Consider the following 13,043-nt stretch of genomic DNA (forward strand, 5'->3'; position numbering starts at 1 on the left):
GGAAATAAGTGGCGTGCAGCTATCAGCCCTTACTTTGCTTGTGATTTTGAGGTGAGTGCAACATTTAAAGCCTACCTGCAGTAGCACCGTTCTGGGTTCTCACCAATGCCAGTGAGATGGTACACTGGTGGGAGTGCAGGGTTGCTCTGCTCACTGGTTTCCTCAGTTCTACGGGAGGGTGTTATCTGCAGAGCTCAGGCAGGGCTACACACAAGACACAGACCTGCATTGTGACCAGGGGAGGGAGGGGCAAGATGGAAGGATGACAGAGACATGGGGGACAATGGGCAATAGTGGGGTTGGAGAGTCGGAGGTGGGGGTGAAAGAGGAAGGAGTCATGGGAAAATGGGCAATGGAGGATTGAATGGGGGGGGTAGGAGGAGGAAGGAGACACTGGAAATAATGGGCTATTGTGGGGTTGGAGAGGGGGTCAGGAAGGGTGGAAACATGGGGGACAATGGGCAATGGTGGGGTTTGAGTGTGGGGGAAGGAGGAAGGAGACACGGGGGACAATGAGCAATGGAGGGGTTGGAGGGGGGAAGGAGGAAGGAGACAAGGGGGACAATGGGCAATGGAGGTGTTGGAGTGTGGGGGGGAAATGATGGCAGGCAGAGAGGAGACCGAGAGTGGAGAAGCTGGAGTCCAACACGGAAGACTGGAATGCATGCACAGAAGGGGTTAGATGGGAATCGAACTGTATGAATGGGGCTGTATGCACACAGACTCTGGAATACAAGCGGGGCTTGTGTTAGTGTGGCACAAGAGGGATGGGTTGAGCAAAGACACATGGAGGCGGGGAGGGGAAATGCTTGCACATGAGGGACAGGTAGCTCAGAGACTCATGGGGATGTGGGGAGACTGTGTTGTCATCAGTAAACAAGGAATGGGAGAGCTCATTGAAAGACAGCCATCGTCCCTGGCCTGGGGCCAAGAGGTCAGGGTAAGAGATAAAAGGCAATCCAGGGGTTTAGTGGACCTCACACTCAGGGTGACAGATAAAAGGCAGTCCAGGAGTTTAGTGGACCTCACAATCAGGCTGAGAGATAAAAGGCAATCCTGAGGCTTTGCGGGCCAGGCCACAGGGCTATGTGTGGCACAAACATCGTAGTCCCACTCCAGGGAGGGGCAAAGCCTGTGTGCTCAATAGGGATAAGACACAGCTTGGTGTCCAGGGCGTGGTCTTGGTCTTACAGTCATTGGCCATGGTCTTGTCTGGTTTGTTACTGGGCAGCAGATGGGATGGTCAGGGTTACAGGAGGCAACTGCAGCATGTAAAAGGAGAAGACGAAATAAAGAGGGTGGTATTCAAAACTCTCCTGGGGTGGGTGGAGGTGGGGGGGCATCTCCTCTATACATGACCATGCACACAGCCTCGAGATGGGAAGTGGTGAGGTCCACATTGGGCATGGGGACATCTACAGTGATGGGTTCAGGTGGGAGGGTTGGAATATCGACCACAATAACTCGGATCCAGGATTACTAGGGGGGGCGGTGCTGGAGAATAACAGGACCGAGCTCTATCTGCACACCATAGGGTTCCAGGAAGATTGGAGGAACCTGGACTCTCACATGGGGAAAGTCAAAGTTGGTCTCAAAATAGAAGCACATCACCACCATCTTTCAAGCTGAAGTTGTGGCACAATTAAAAATCGAACCTGGAAAAGAATCAACACGGGAGGGGTCTGAGTCAGTGTGGGAGGGGCCCAGGGCTGCTCTCAGGGGCCCTTTCAGGGGGCACCCTCAAACTGGTTGGAGTCTCAACATTGAAATGGGGTCGCAGCTGAGGGAAAAGAGGAAGACTTCCTTGAGAAGGTGCAATTGGAGCCGTTGCCTTTTGTTGTGCTTTAACGAGAGACTGCAGGAGTCAGTGGTTTAACAGAGGTATGTGAGATTGGGAAATGCAGGCAACCATTAAGGAAGCACAGCTGGTGCATGTCTGCCAGATCATCAGTGAAAGCCTCTAATGTGCTTTCTCCAATTGGCATGGTTAATGGGTCAAAAGGCATCCAGTCAGTGCTGAAGTGCAAGTTCACCTTGATCAATGTACAAGATCAGAGATTGCAGGAGTGCCTTTGGTAAGGTGGCACATTTCTTTACTGTCCAAACCCCTCCAGCTCTGTGGGATTGAGATGTCAATATCAGGATTGGCATTGTGGTCCTCTAGTTCTGTGAGTGTGCGCCTCAGCTGCAAGGCCGTATCAGTGAAAAACGAATAGCACAGACACAGCTCCAGGGCATGAAATAGGTTTTCTGTTTGCGAGTGGAGGTCAACTACATTTGCACAGTATTTATTAATCTCTTGCATACAAGTCCCCAGGGAGAAGGAGGTTTTTAATAATGAAGCCTGTGCTCAATGCTGCCTTCTTGATGGCAGTGATCCAATTGAGGAGGAGGAGAAGGGCCTGATGCCACCTAGATCAGCTTCAAGAGGAGACCCAGTCTCAGGTCCATGGTCCAGGGAAGCCCCAGCGACACCCAGAGGATGAGGAGGTTAGACCCATCCCACCAATCCACACGACCAAAAAGACTTTCCTATCTCAAGATGGGCGACAGACAATGCCGTGCACATCTGCACTTGTCAAGAGAGGTGGATCATGTCTGCGATGTTCTGCAGGAGGATCTAATGCCCTAAGGGATGGTAGGACACCCCCTGCCAGTGACCCTGAAGGTCACTGCCACACTCAATTTTTTAACCTATGGATCATTCCAGGGATCCACAGGGGACCTATGCTGCATCTCACAGTCCTCAGCACATAAATGTATCAAGGAGGTGACAGATGTCCTCTAAAGTAAGGCTCATCATTATGTGAACTTCACATTCAATAAATCTAGCCAAGCTGCTAGATTTCTGGGATTTGCAGCTATCTCAGGCGTCCCTAGAGTACAGGGTGCAATTGATTGTACACATGTGGCATTGAGAGCTCCATGTCACCAGCCCCTGATGTTCATGAACAGGAAAGGGTTCCACTCCATCAACATTCAACAGGTCTGCAATCATCAGAAGCACAACTTGCACGTTTGTGCCAGGTACCCTGGGAGCTCTCATGATTCATACATCCTGAGTCACTCCCAGGTGCCTCACATATTCAAAGGCCCTCAGCGAATACAAAGATGGCTGCTTGGGGATAAGGGGTACTCGCTCAAACGATGGCTCATGACACCCGTACACCATCCCCTGAGCCACTCGGAGGAGAGATACAACACGGCACATAAGGCAACACGATCCATCATCAAGCAGACCATTGGCATGATGTGCTTCCGATGTTCGGACTGCTCTGCTCTGCAGTACTCTCCACAGAGGGCGTCCCATATCATCGTCATCTGTTGTTCCCTTCACAACCTCCAAAGGGTCACCACGTTTATGAGAAACTTTCAGTGGACATTGATGTACACGCAAGGTTGGAGAGGGCATCATGGCTGCAGGTCTTGTTCTTTGGCACTGCCAATGAAGGCAGGCTTCTCATTTGGAGAGACAATTACAGCTACCTCTCCAAGGCTAGTGAGGACATCTAACCCCATGCTGTCTTGTAAGGAGTATGGTTCTTCACACACTTTGCAGACACTTGCAGTAAAAAGTTCAGCACATCTCCCTGACATAACACAAGGGTAGAGTGACTATCACAAGTCCGCTACACATCAAATAATGTGAGAGTCACAAATGGAGGTGAACCCTGAATGGGAGCATGGCTCACTCTTTCAACAAGAGGGCACATAGATGCATATGCATGGCACTTTCAAATGACGAGACCATTCTCATGAACAGCAAATGTATTTACAAAGGTGCCTGCTATTAACTGTGATTGAATGCCCGTGACACAGAAGTGATTTCAAAGCTTCTTAATTTTTCTAACTCTACCACATCATATAGGTACATCCCTGACATCTGCAGCAGAAGTGGAGGTTGCCTGCTGACTGGTATGTTCTAGTTATCTTTGATGACTTTGGTGGGTGTCCTCTAGAGGGCCGAGAACTGGAGGGTCCTGGCCTCCTTTTGGCCTCCTGCTGTAGGGCAGGTGAACCCTCCTCAGCCTGTACAGCTGGAGGTGATGGGTCACAGGCAGAGGGGATTGGGTAAGGCTGGACACTATTGGAATCACCTGGTTGGATGGCCCCGGGGTATCCATCTGCTGCTCCTCCCTGTGGGTGCCCAAGGGCCCCTGCCTGACTCCTTGAGGAGAAGGGGCTCCTGGAGGGAGATTGAGGTGCCCTGTCCCCCTCTCGCCTAGCCACTGGTAGATCCCAACAATGCCTAAATCGATGAAGTGCAGGTCCGAGCGCAAATCCGGCAGGATCTGCTGGACCAAGGACTCCAAGGCGGTGCAACCTTTCCAATGGAAACCTCGAGATGCTACATGTCAGAGCCACAACATCAGAAAGAACGCGGACAAATTCCTGCATTCTTCACTCTAGTCTGTTGACTGCCTCTTACAACTCTAATTGATTTTCCACCGCCTGTCATTGCATCTGCAGCATGTGTGCCATTGCTGTTTCCAGAGGCTCGTCATCAGACTGGGATTCAGCGGGTGATTGATCTCCTCCTGTCCTCTGAGTGCCAGACACCTGGGCTGACACTGCCTCTGAGTGCTGTGGAGACATGTCTGTGAGGTGTTCCACAGAATGTGACCCCAAGCCTATTCTATAACTAGGACCCACTGGGTAGGTTGTCTCTGAGCTGGTGGAGGGTGCAGGTGAATGCAAACGGGTCTTCTTCTAATGGCTGCTCAGCTTCCTCGTCTGAGCTGACCTTCGGGACGGGGCTTATATTAGCTCTGGAGCTCTGTCTCAACCATGCTGGTGCCTGTAAGAGAGAGAAGATAGACTTAGTTCATGAACAGACTGAATACAACATTGCATGTCGTTCACTGAGAATGTCAGGATGTAATCAACTCATGGAGAGCTCAACCATACTGGCTTGCTTGGTGAGGCTGATCTCACCTTCCCCACAGGAGTGATATCTGTCCTCACCAGTCAACTTGCCCTCTAGGGAAGGAAATCTGTCGTCCTTACTTGGTCTGGCCTACATGTGACTCCAGACCCACAGCAATGTGGTTGACTCTTAAATGCCCTCTAAACAAGGGCAATTAGTGATGGGCAATAAAATGCTGGCCTAGCCAGTGACGTCCATGTCCCCTGAACGAATTAAAAAACCCCCGGCGGCATTCTCCTTAAATTTGTTCAGCTCCAGGACGTCAGCTCTCCCTCCTCCAGCTTGGGATCTCTCCCTCTTGTTGTGGGCAAGCTTGGCCTGCATGAAGACAAATGAAAGGAATTTGGTGAGAAGAGAAACTGATCTGGACTAACCATATAAACACTGTGGCTACAAGAGCAGGTCAGAAGCTAGGAATCCTGCGGTGAGTAACCCACCTACTGACTCTCCAAAGCCCGCTCATCATCTACAAGGCACAGGTCAGGAGTGTGATGGAATACTCCCCACTTGCCTGGATGAGTGCAGCTCCCCACAACACTCAAAAGCTTGACACCGTCCAGGACAAAGCAGCCGCTTGATTGCACCACGTCCATAAACATTCACTCCCTCCACCACTGACACACAGTAGTGTGTACCATCTACAAGATGCACTGCAGGAATTCACCAAGGCTCCTTCGACGGCACCTTCCAAACCCATGACCACTACCATCTAGAAGGACAAGGGCAGCAGATACATGGGAACACCACCACCTGGAAGTTCCCAACCAAGTCACTCACCATCCTGACTCGAAAATATATCGCTGTTCCTTCACTGTCACTGGGTCAAAATCCTGGAACTCCCTTCCTAACAGCATTGTGTGTGTACTTACACCACATAAACTGCAGCAGTTCAAGAAGGCAGCTCACCACCACCTTCTCAAGGGCAATTAGGGACGGGCAATAAGTGCTGGCCCAGCCAGCGAAGCCCATATCCGATGAATGAATTAAAAAAAGAGATGGAGGAGAGGTTAGGAAGCATGCATTCCCCTTGTGTGTGCTGAGCCCTTGCCAGTAAGGGCTAAGGATGGAGTTTGTGCAGCATGATAGATGATGTGCAAGTGATGTTAAAATGCCCATTAGATAGTCATTGGTGATGTGTGCCCCCAGTAATATTATGTGAGATCTCTGAGCAGTGTGACCCTTTGAGTGCATGATGCCATTATGAGACTGTGAGATTGTAATGAGCTGAAGGTTAACTTACCCTGGTGGAGTGGATAAGACAATAAGACATAGGAGCAGAAATTAGGCCATTCGGCCCATCGAGTCTGCTCCGCCGTTCAATCATGCACTGCACTGTGTGGCGTATCTCAGGCGGTTGCCCAATGCACTGACCTTCCTTGCAAATGCCTTATGCCTCCCAGGCCAGCGAAGTGAAGTTGGTGGGCTTCCTGGAGCCATCCCTGGGGTAGAGGACATCCCTGTGTTGGTGCATTCCATTGACGATAGCCTCCAGGGAGTTATTACTAAACCTCGCGGTAGCTTTCTTCTTGTACGCAGCCTCTGGAGATATCTCCTTCACAAAGCTGTGCTGGAGAGAGTGAATATGTGTGCTTGGGCGGTGGGTAAATATGGCACCAGACCTTCAAATCCATTAGGTGACGGCAGGGTGGATGAATCAGTTCCCGACCCGCCACGTGATTCAGAGAGATACTCACCTGCATAATTAATTAGCTCCCAAGCGCAAAATCAGATGTGATTTTCCACCAGGCTGCCCAGCGGGAAATACACCACAGAACCTGCCCGCCACGGCACTTAGCTTCAAAAATGTAAATATCCATCCAATGTTTTAGATCTGTGACTTTGCATCAAAACCAGTCATCATTTTTAGAAAATCTGTAGATTTTTATACAAGGTATGGACAGGGTCAATGGTGACAAACTGTTCTCACTCAAGAGAATATCAAGAACTAGAGAGCACAGTTTCAAAATAATTGGCAAAAGGAATAATAGTGATGTGAGGAAAAAATTTTTTCTCAGAGGGTCGTTGGAGTCTGGAGCAAACTTCCTGAGAGGGTGGTGAAGGCAGGTTCAATCGAGGTATTCAAAAGAAATTGGATTGCTATCTGAAAAGAAAGAATGTGCAAGGTTAAGGGGATAAGGCAGGGGAGTGGGACTAGATAGAATGCTTTTTCAGAGAGCCAGTGCAGATTCAATGGGCCGAATGGCTTCCTTCTGCACTGGAAAGATTCTGTGATTCTGTGATCTAAATCACAAATCTCCAAACTTTCTGCAGCCCTCTGTTGCTCCACTTTTGGTGGCTGTGCCTTCAGTTCCCGAGGTCCCGAGCTCTGGAATACCCTCCCTACACTTCTTCGCCTCTCTACCTCTCTTTCCTCCTTTAAGACATTCCTTAAAACCTACCTCTTTGACCAAGCTTTTGTCATCAGACTTAACATCTCCTTAAGTAACTCAGTATCAGACTTTGGGCTGGATTTTATGCTCCCCTTTGGCTGGTGTGAAGACAAGGGGCACATAAAATCATGCGGGTGGCCTTCCTGCTGCCTACTCACCCACCCTTGACCTGTCTGGGGTTGGGGCAAACATCAAGTGGCCCTCTTGGGACCCATGCCAAGCGGGAAGGGTGGCAGCTTTAGCTGCTCAAGCTGGTATCGGGCAAAGGGGAGGACACCTCCTTTGCAAGCCCCATGGGTCCATTGGAAACACCCCTGTCCCAAAGTCATTTCCGCCCCTTTAATCTTTCCCCTCAGGGACAACCTTCAGGATTGTGGACAGGCTCACCCATGACCTTTCAGCTGTGGGGGAGGGGTTGAGGACCACAGCACACCCTAAAGTCCAACCCTATGTTTTGTAATGCTGCTGCGAAGCACCTTGGGACATTTCATTTTGCTAAAGACGCTATATAAATGTATGTTGTTGTTGTAAATGCTTCCCAAATTGGCTTTTGCTATTGGTTTATTGCATGGAATGTAAATGAAAAATTAATCGGCTAACATCTGGGCTCCAAGCCTTTGCTAATGCCCCAAGTGTGTAAAATTTAGTTTTCATCCAGAGCAAAATATCTTTGTCTTGACTAATTTCCAGTTCAATAAATAAAAAATGAACTACCACCATTGGGAGTAGTTGAGGCAAATAGCATAAATACATTTAAGGAAAGGCTAGATAAGCATATAAGGAAAAAGAGAATAAAGGGTTATGCTTAGATTTAGATGAGGGAAGATGAAAAGAGACTCAAGTGGAGTATGAAGCCAATATGAATTGGTTAGCCAAATTTCCTGTTTCTGTATTATATACAGTTTGTAACTTTATATAATAATCTTGCTTGGTTCCAACAGAAAGCCTGTCTCCTACCTCTATTTTAAAACATGTTTAAGGACAAGCCACAGCCATTTGGACACCTGGGGATAATTTTAATCTACCCCACTTGTTAGCATCTTGACTGCATTGGATCAGCCAATCATTTAAAACTCTGCACAAGTTTAATTGGGAAAACTGTGAAAGGACAACGAATCCGATCCCATTCGTTTCTTGTCTGGTGTGTTAAGTTAAAACCCAATAGTTTCATTTAAAGTTCCCTAATTGCTACAGTAGAAACCAAGTTCAAACAGACAATGTTTAATTCACCTATGCTTCACTTCTGCTTTTCTGGTGAAGATCAGAAAGCATTGAAGGTCAAAATCCATTTCAGCATAGCAGAACAATATATTTGTGCATCATAGTTTTGTTGGACAATATATTGAAATCACTCCAAAATTTTAAACTTTCTGTTTGAACCTAGAAATGAGGAAAATAAATAAAGAACTTTGCAGCATAGCCTAAGGAAGAATTGACTTCAGATAATTTTTAATGACCGTCCTCAACGTATCGTTCAGCCAGACCCCCTGTATAGTGTGTGAAACAAAAGCAAAAAATGCCAGAGATGCTCAGCAAGTCAGACAGCATTTGTGGAGAGAGAAACAGAGTTAATGGGCTGAATTTTACAGGCCACCTGCAGGCAGGGAAACAGGCAGGTTGATTAGGGCACTGTGCCCTCGGCAACGTACCCGTCGCCACCCCATCCACCCCGGACCTGTCACAATTTTACGAGTGGTGGGGAATGCGTAGGGTGGGCCACCTGCCTTTGACTCAATTGAGGTCCATAAATGGACAATTAATGCCCAATTAGGGGCCTCATCATGCCACCATTCTGATTTAAGAACTGTGCCCAATGTGTAGCCCTGGCAGGTTTAAACCTTTGCGTTGCTAGTCAGTGAAAGGGGGTGCCTTCTTCCCAGGCCCCTTGTGCCAATCAGAGGCTCTCCACCACATTTCAGGTTAATAGCTTTTCACCAGAACTGACAGAAGGCTATCGAGCTGAAACGTTAACTCCATGGTCTGTCTGAGGGCAGGCTCCCCACACCCTAGTGTAAATTTCGGGGGCCAGCCCGCCTCTGCTTGACCTACTCGCCTAATTAATTAATTAAATAATTACCTACTGTAGTTTTTTGGGCAACGGCCCTTTAATTAGCATGAGGCAGGACTTCTATCTGTCTCCAGGCATAAGTCCCGCCTCATTGAGTTGTAGGCCAATCAGAGATCAGCATCTCTGTGCCACACCAGGATCGGTGGCCACTGCCAGCTTTGCAGAAGGCCTGGGAGGAAGAGGAACCATGGATGTCCCCAAACCTAGGTAAGTCCAGGACCTCACCGGGGTTGGCTTGGCAGGCTGCACGTTGGACTCAGGCTTCACTTGCCATCTGTTATATCGGAGAGGTGGTGGGATGAAGCCCTTAACTGGGCATTAATCGCCCATTTAAGCGTCTCACTTGGGCCATGGCTGGCGGCCTTTCCAACCATCTGTAAAATCATAGTGTGGCAGGAGGTGGGGGGGAGGGGGGCAGTGGTGATGGCGGCGAGCACTCTGCCAATAGCTTGTTATCCTGCTCACGGGTGACCCACAAAATTCAGTCTCATTTCTCCACAAGTGCTCCCTGAATTTCCAGCATTTTCGTTTTTTATTTCAGATTTCCATCATCCGCAGTATTTTGCTTTGTGAGCATGTGAGACAGTTTGGAAGTTCCCAAAGTACTTCTAAATTAAAGGACTTTACAATTAGTATCTGTAATGTCTCTCACGAGGGGCCGGTCAGCTCAGTTGCTTAGATAGCATGTGGATCAGATCAGTGCCAACAGTGCAGAGTTTGAAGCCTGTTCAAGCTGAGGTAGATTCGGTGCCTACCTCCTCACCCTACCAGTACTAAAAAAATCATTGCATTTTGTGCTGTGGTTCAGCGAATAATCACCAAGGACCTCCCTTCAGGCAGAGAACTGAACAAGAAGAAAGTCTCTCACATGCAAAGCACACTACCTTCTGTGAGAAACACGGTATTATCATTATGAGATGAGGTGAGTTCTGTTATTACCTGTTGTTTTTATTCTGATCTAGGATATTCATTGAGGAACTCTCTTTTCTTCTATTTCTTCAGTCCCTCCAGTGATCAGAGTGTACCCAGAAAGCCAGGCACAAGAGCCTGGTGTGACTACCAGCTTAAAGTGCCATGCTGATGGAATCCCCAACCCCAAAATTACCTGGCTGAAGAACGGTCTAGATATTACTTCAACATTACCTAACCAACTTGTGCTACTAGGTAGTATCAAATTTCATTGGCACATTCTGTTGGTGAACATAATAATGATATTTGCTTTTATATAGCACTTTATTACATCAAAACTTCACAAAACATTTCACGCGGCAAGCTTCTTTTGAAGTTCAAGGACTGATTAAGTTGGCAAATGTAGCATCCATTCTACATTTCTGCACCTGCAAGGTCCCACAAGCAGCTGTTAGATTCATTCACGGTAAATGTATTTTGCCGTGAATGAATATTCAATCAATTGGACTAAGGATTGTTTAATACTAGGTTTATTAGAGGTTTCAAGTTGGCCCATGTCTGCTGGTGGTTTCTACCTATGATCTAGATATCTGTGCATAATCGGCCTGACACAAAGCAAACTTGCATCAGCGATTAGTTTCGCAGATAAAAGAATTCAGATGCATGAATTTCAAATTGACAATCATACTTGTGACACAATGAATACTGCTCATTGATACACCCAGCATTCTAATACTAATGTACATGCAGAATCAATTGTAGGAAGTTAAGAGCAAGTATGACAATGAAAGTGCCCTGCTGTAAATTGTCCATATAGATGGGTCATTACCATTATCTAAAAGGACATGTGCCCACTGAATCACTAACTAAATTGATGCATTGAGCCATTATCTAAAAGGACATCCGGCCACTTAAAAAACACCTAAAAGGATAGACACCTACTGAAGCATCATCTACATGGCGACATATATGATGAACCCTCACCCGAAATAAATTAAAACTAAAAACAGCTAACTTTGCGATCCATCTCAGTGCCAAATTGAAACATAGGGCTGAATTTTACAAGGTGAGCCGAGACCCTGATGTTAGGGTAAAAGGCGAGTTCCAAACCCATACTTGCCGGCAGTGGGACCTACTCATCAATTTTACCACTGGCAGCCTCTTAATTGGTCGCCTGTGGACCTGCCATTCAATTAAGGACAGCAGGTGGGCTCTTGATGCTGCTGGCCCAATCACAGGGCTGGCAGCTCTGAAACCTCAGCAGCACCACCAGTAGAGGCGATTGCTGAAGAGAACAGGCCTTGGGCCGAAAAATTGAAAGTATGTCTAAGATGATTCCAATTCTTTTTTAACTTGTTAATATTTAAATTGTGATCTTATTGTGAGGTTGGTACTTTTAAAAACAACACCTCTTTTAAAAATTCTCAACCTTAATTTCAATCCCTCCGCAGCCTCACCCCTGCCTATTTATGTAAACTCTTTCTGTAAGCCCTACAAACCTCCAAGATCTTTGCATTATTCCAATTCTGGTGTCTTGCATCCCCAGTTTTCATTGCTGCATCACTAAGGACAGTGCCTTCAACTACATAAACGAGTGCTAAACTCTAGAATTTCCTCCCTAAGCCTCTCCATCTCTCTACCCCTCTCCTCTTTTGAGATACTCCTTAAAATCTATTTCTTTGACCAAGCTTTTGATCAACTGTCTTAGTATCTTAGTATCTCCTTACATGGCTCAGTATCAAATTTTGTTTGATAATCACTCCTATGAAGCACTTTGGGGCACTTTACTACATTAAAGATGCTATATAAATGCAAGTTCTTGTTGTTGTTATGCCTTCGTTTCTGAATGGTGACTATCAATGCAGAATCACTTTGTTTTGTGCATTTTTGTTTGTGTTCCACATTTCTATAGCAAATGGAGGTGAAATTCACATTAACAGTGTGCGTTATGAAGACACAGGGGCATATACTTGCATTGCGAAGAACGATGCAGGAGTTGATGAAGATATCTCATCTCTTTTTGTCGAGGATTCAGCTCGAAAGACTCGTATGTCTAAAATGTGTTAAACCACTTGTTATTATTGAACTTGCTCTGAGCTTAATTGGTGCATGAAAGAAATTGAAATAACGCCAACTCTTGATCATATTGATAGCTACTATAAGGGAACTGAGTGTCACAGAAAGTTAGAACACTATCTTTTCCAGCAGCCGAGATTGGCCAGTTGAAAGTCTTCTGTCTCTGCCAACTGTTTGAAATGAGTTTAGAAAAGTTCCTCAGATCATGAGGAGTCCACAATACTAATTGATACAAAATTAAAGTTTTCAGTCCTAATCAGAGACAACTTAAGATGGCTAATGGAGGAATAGCACAGTGGTATAGGCAGAATTTATTTTCAGAGTTATTAGAGTATGAGCTTGCCAGTCAACACAATGCTATTTCATAAGATTTTTTTTTCAAATCAAAAGTTAACAGTAAGATTCAAATAGAAACATCATTATTTCCATTAACACGTTAAAGCAAGGAAAATAAAGTCTTCTGAGACTAAAACTCTATAGCACAAAGTCCAATCTTCTGACTCCTTGGGCTGGAATTTACAGCCCCCTCATGCCGGGCATGTTTTTCAGCAGTGGGGGGGCACATAAAATAAGAGGGCTGCCAAGCCTCACCACCTTCCGCCCACCCCCGAGTTGTCCTCCATTATATGGTAAGTGGGCAGGCGCCGAAATCGGGAACTTGCCCGCCTTTTTT

General features: G+C 46.7%; 1 protein-coding gene across 1 annotated transcript in view; it reads left to right on the plus strand.

Moving 5' to 3' along the window:
- LOC144685344 (follistatin-related protein 5-like) overlaps window positions 1-13,043 on the plus strand; it is a 455,365-nt gene that overhangs the window by 388,648 nt on the left and 53,674 nt on the right. The window contains exons 7-8 of the mRNA XM_078549752.1: window positions 10,388-10,549; window positions 12,207-12,341. Of these exons, the coding sequence (XP_078405878.1) occupies window positions 10,388-10,549; window positions 12,207-12,341 (297 nt within the window). The remainder of the gene's footprint in view (window positions 1-10,387; window positions 10,550-12,206; window positions 12,342-13,043) is intronic.

Source organism: Cetorhinus maximus, chromosome 10 (genome assembly GCF_964194155.1).
Source record: "Cetorhinus maximus chromosome 10, sCetMax3.hap1.1, whole genome shotgun sequence".
NCBI classification, from domain to species: Eukaryota; Metazoa; Chordata; class Chondrichthyes; order Lamniformes; family Cetorhinidae; genus Cetorhinus; species Cetorhinus maximus.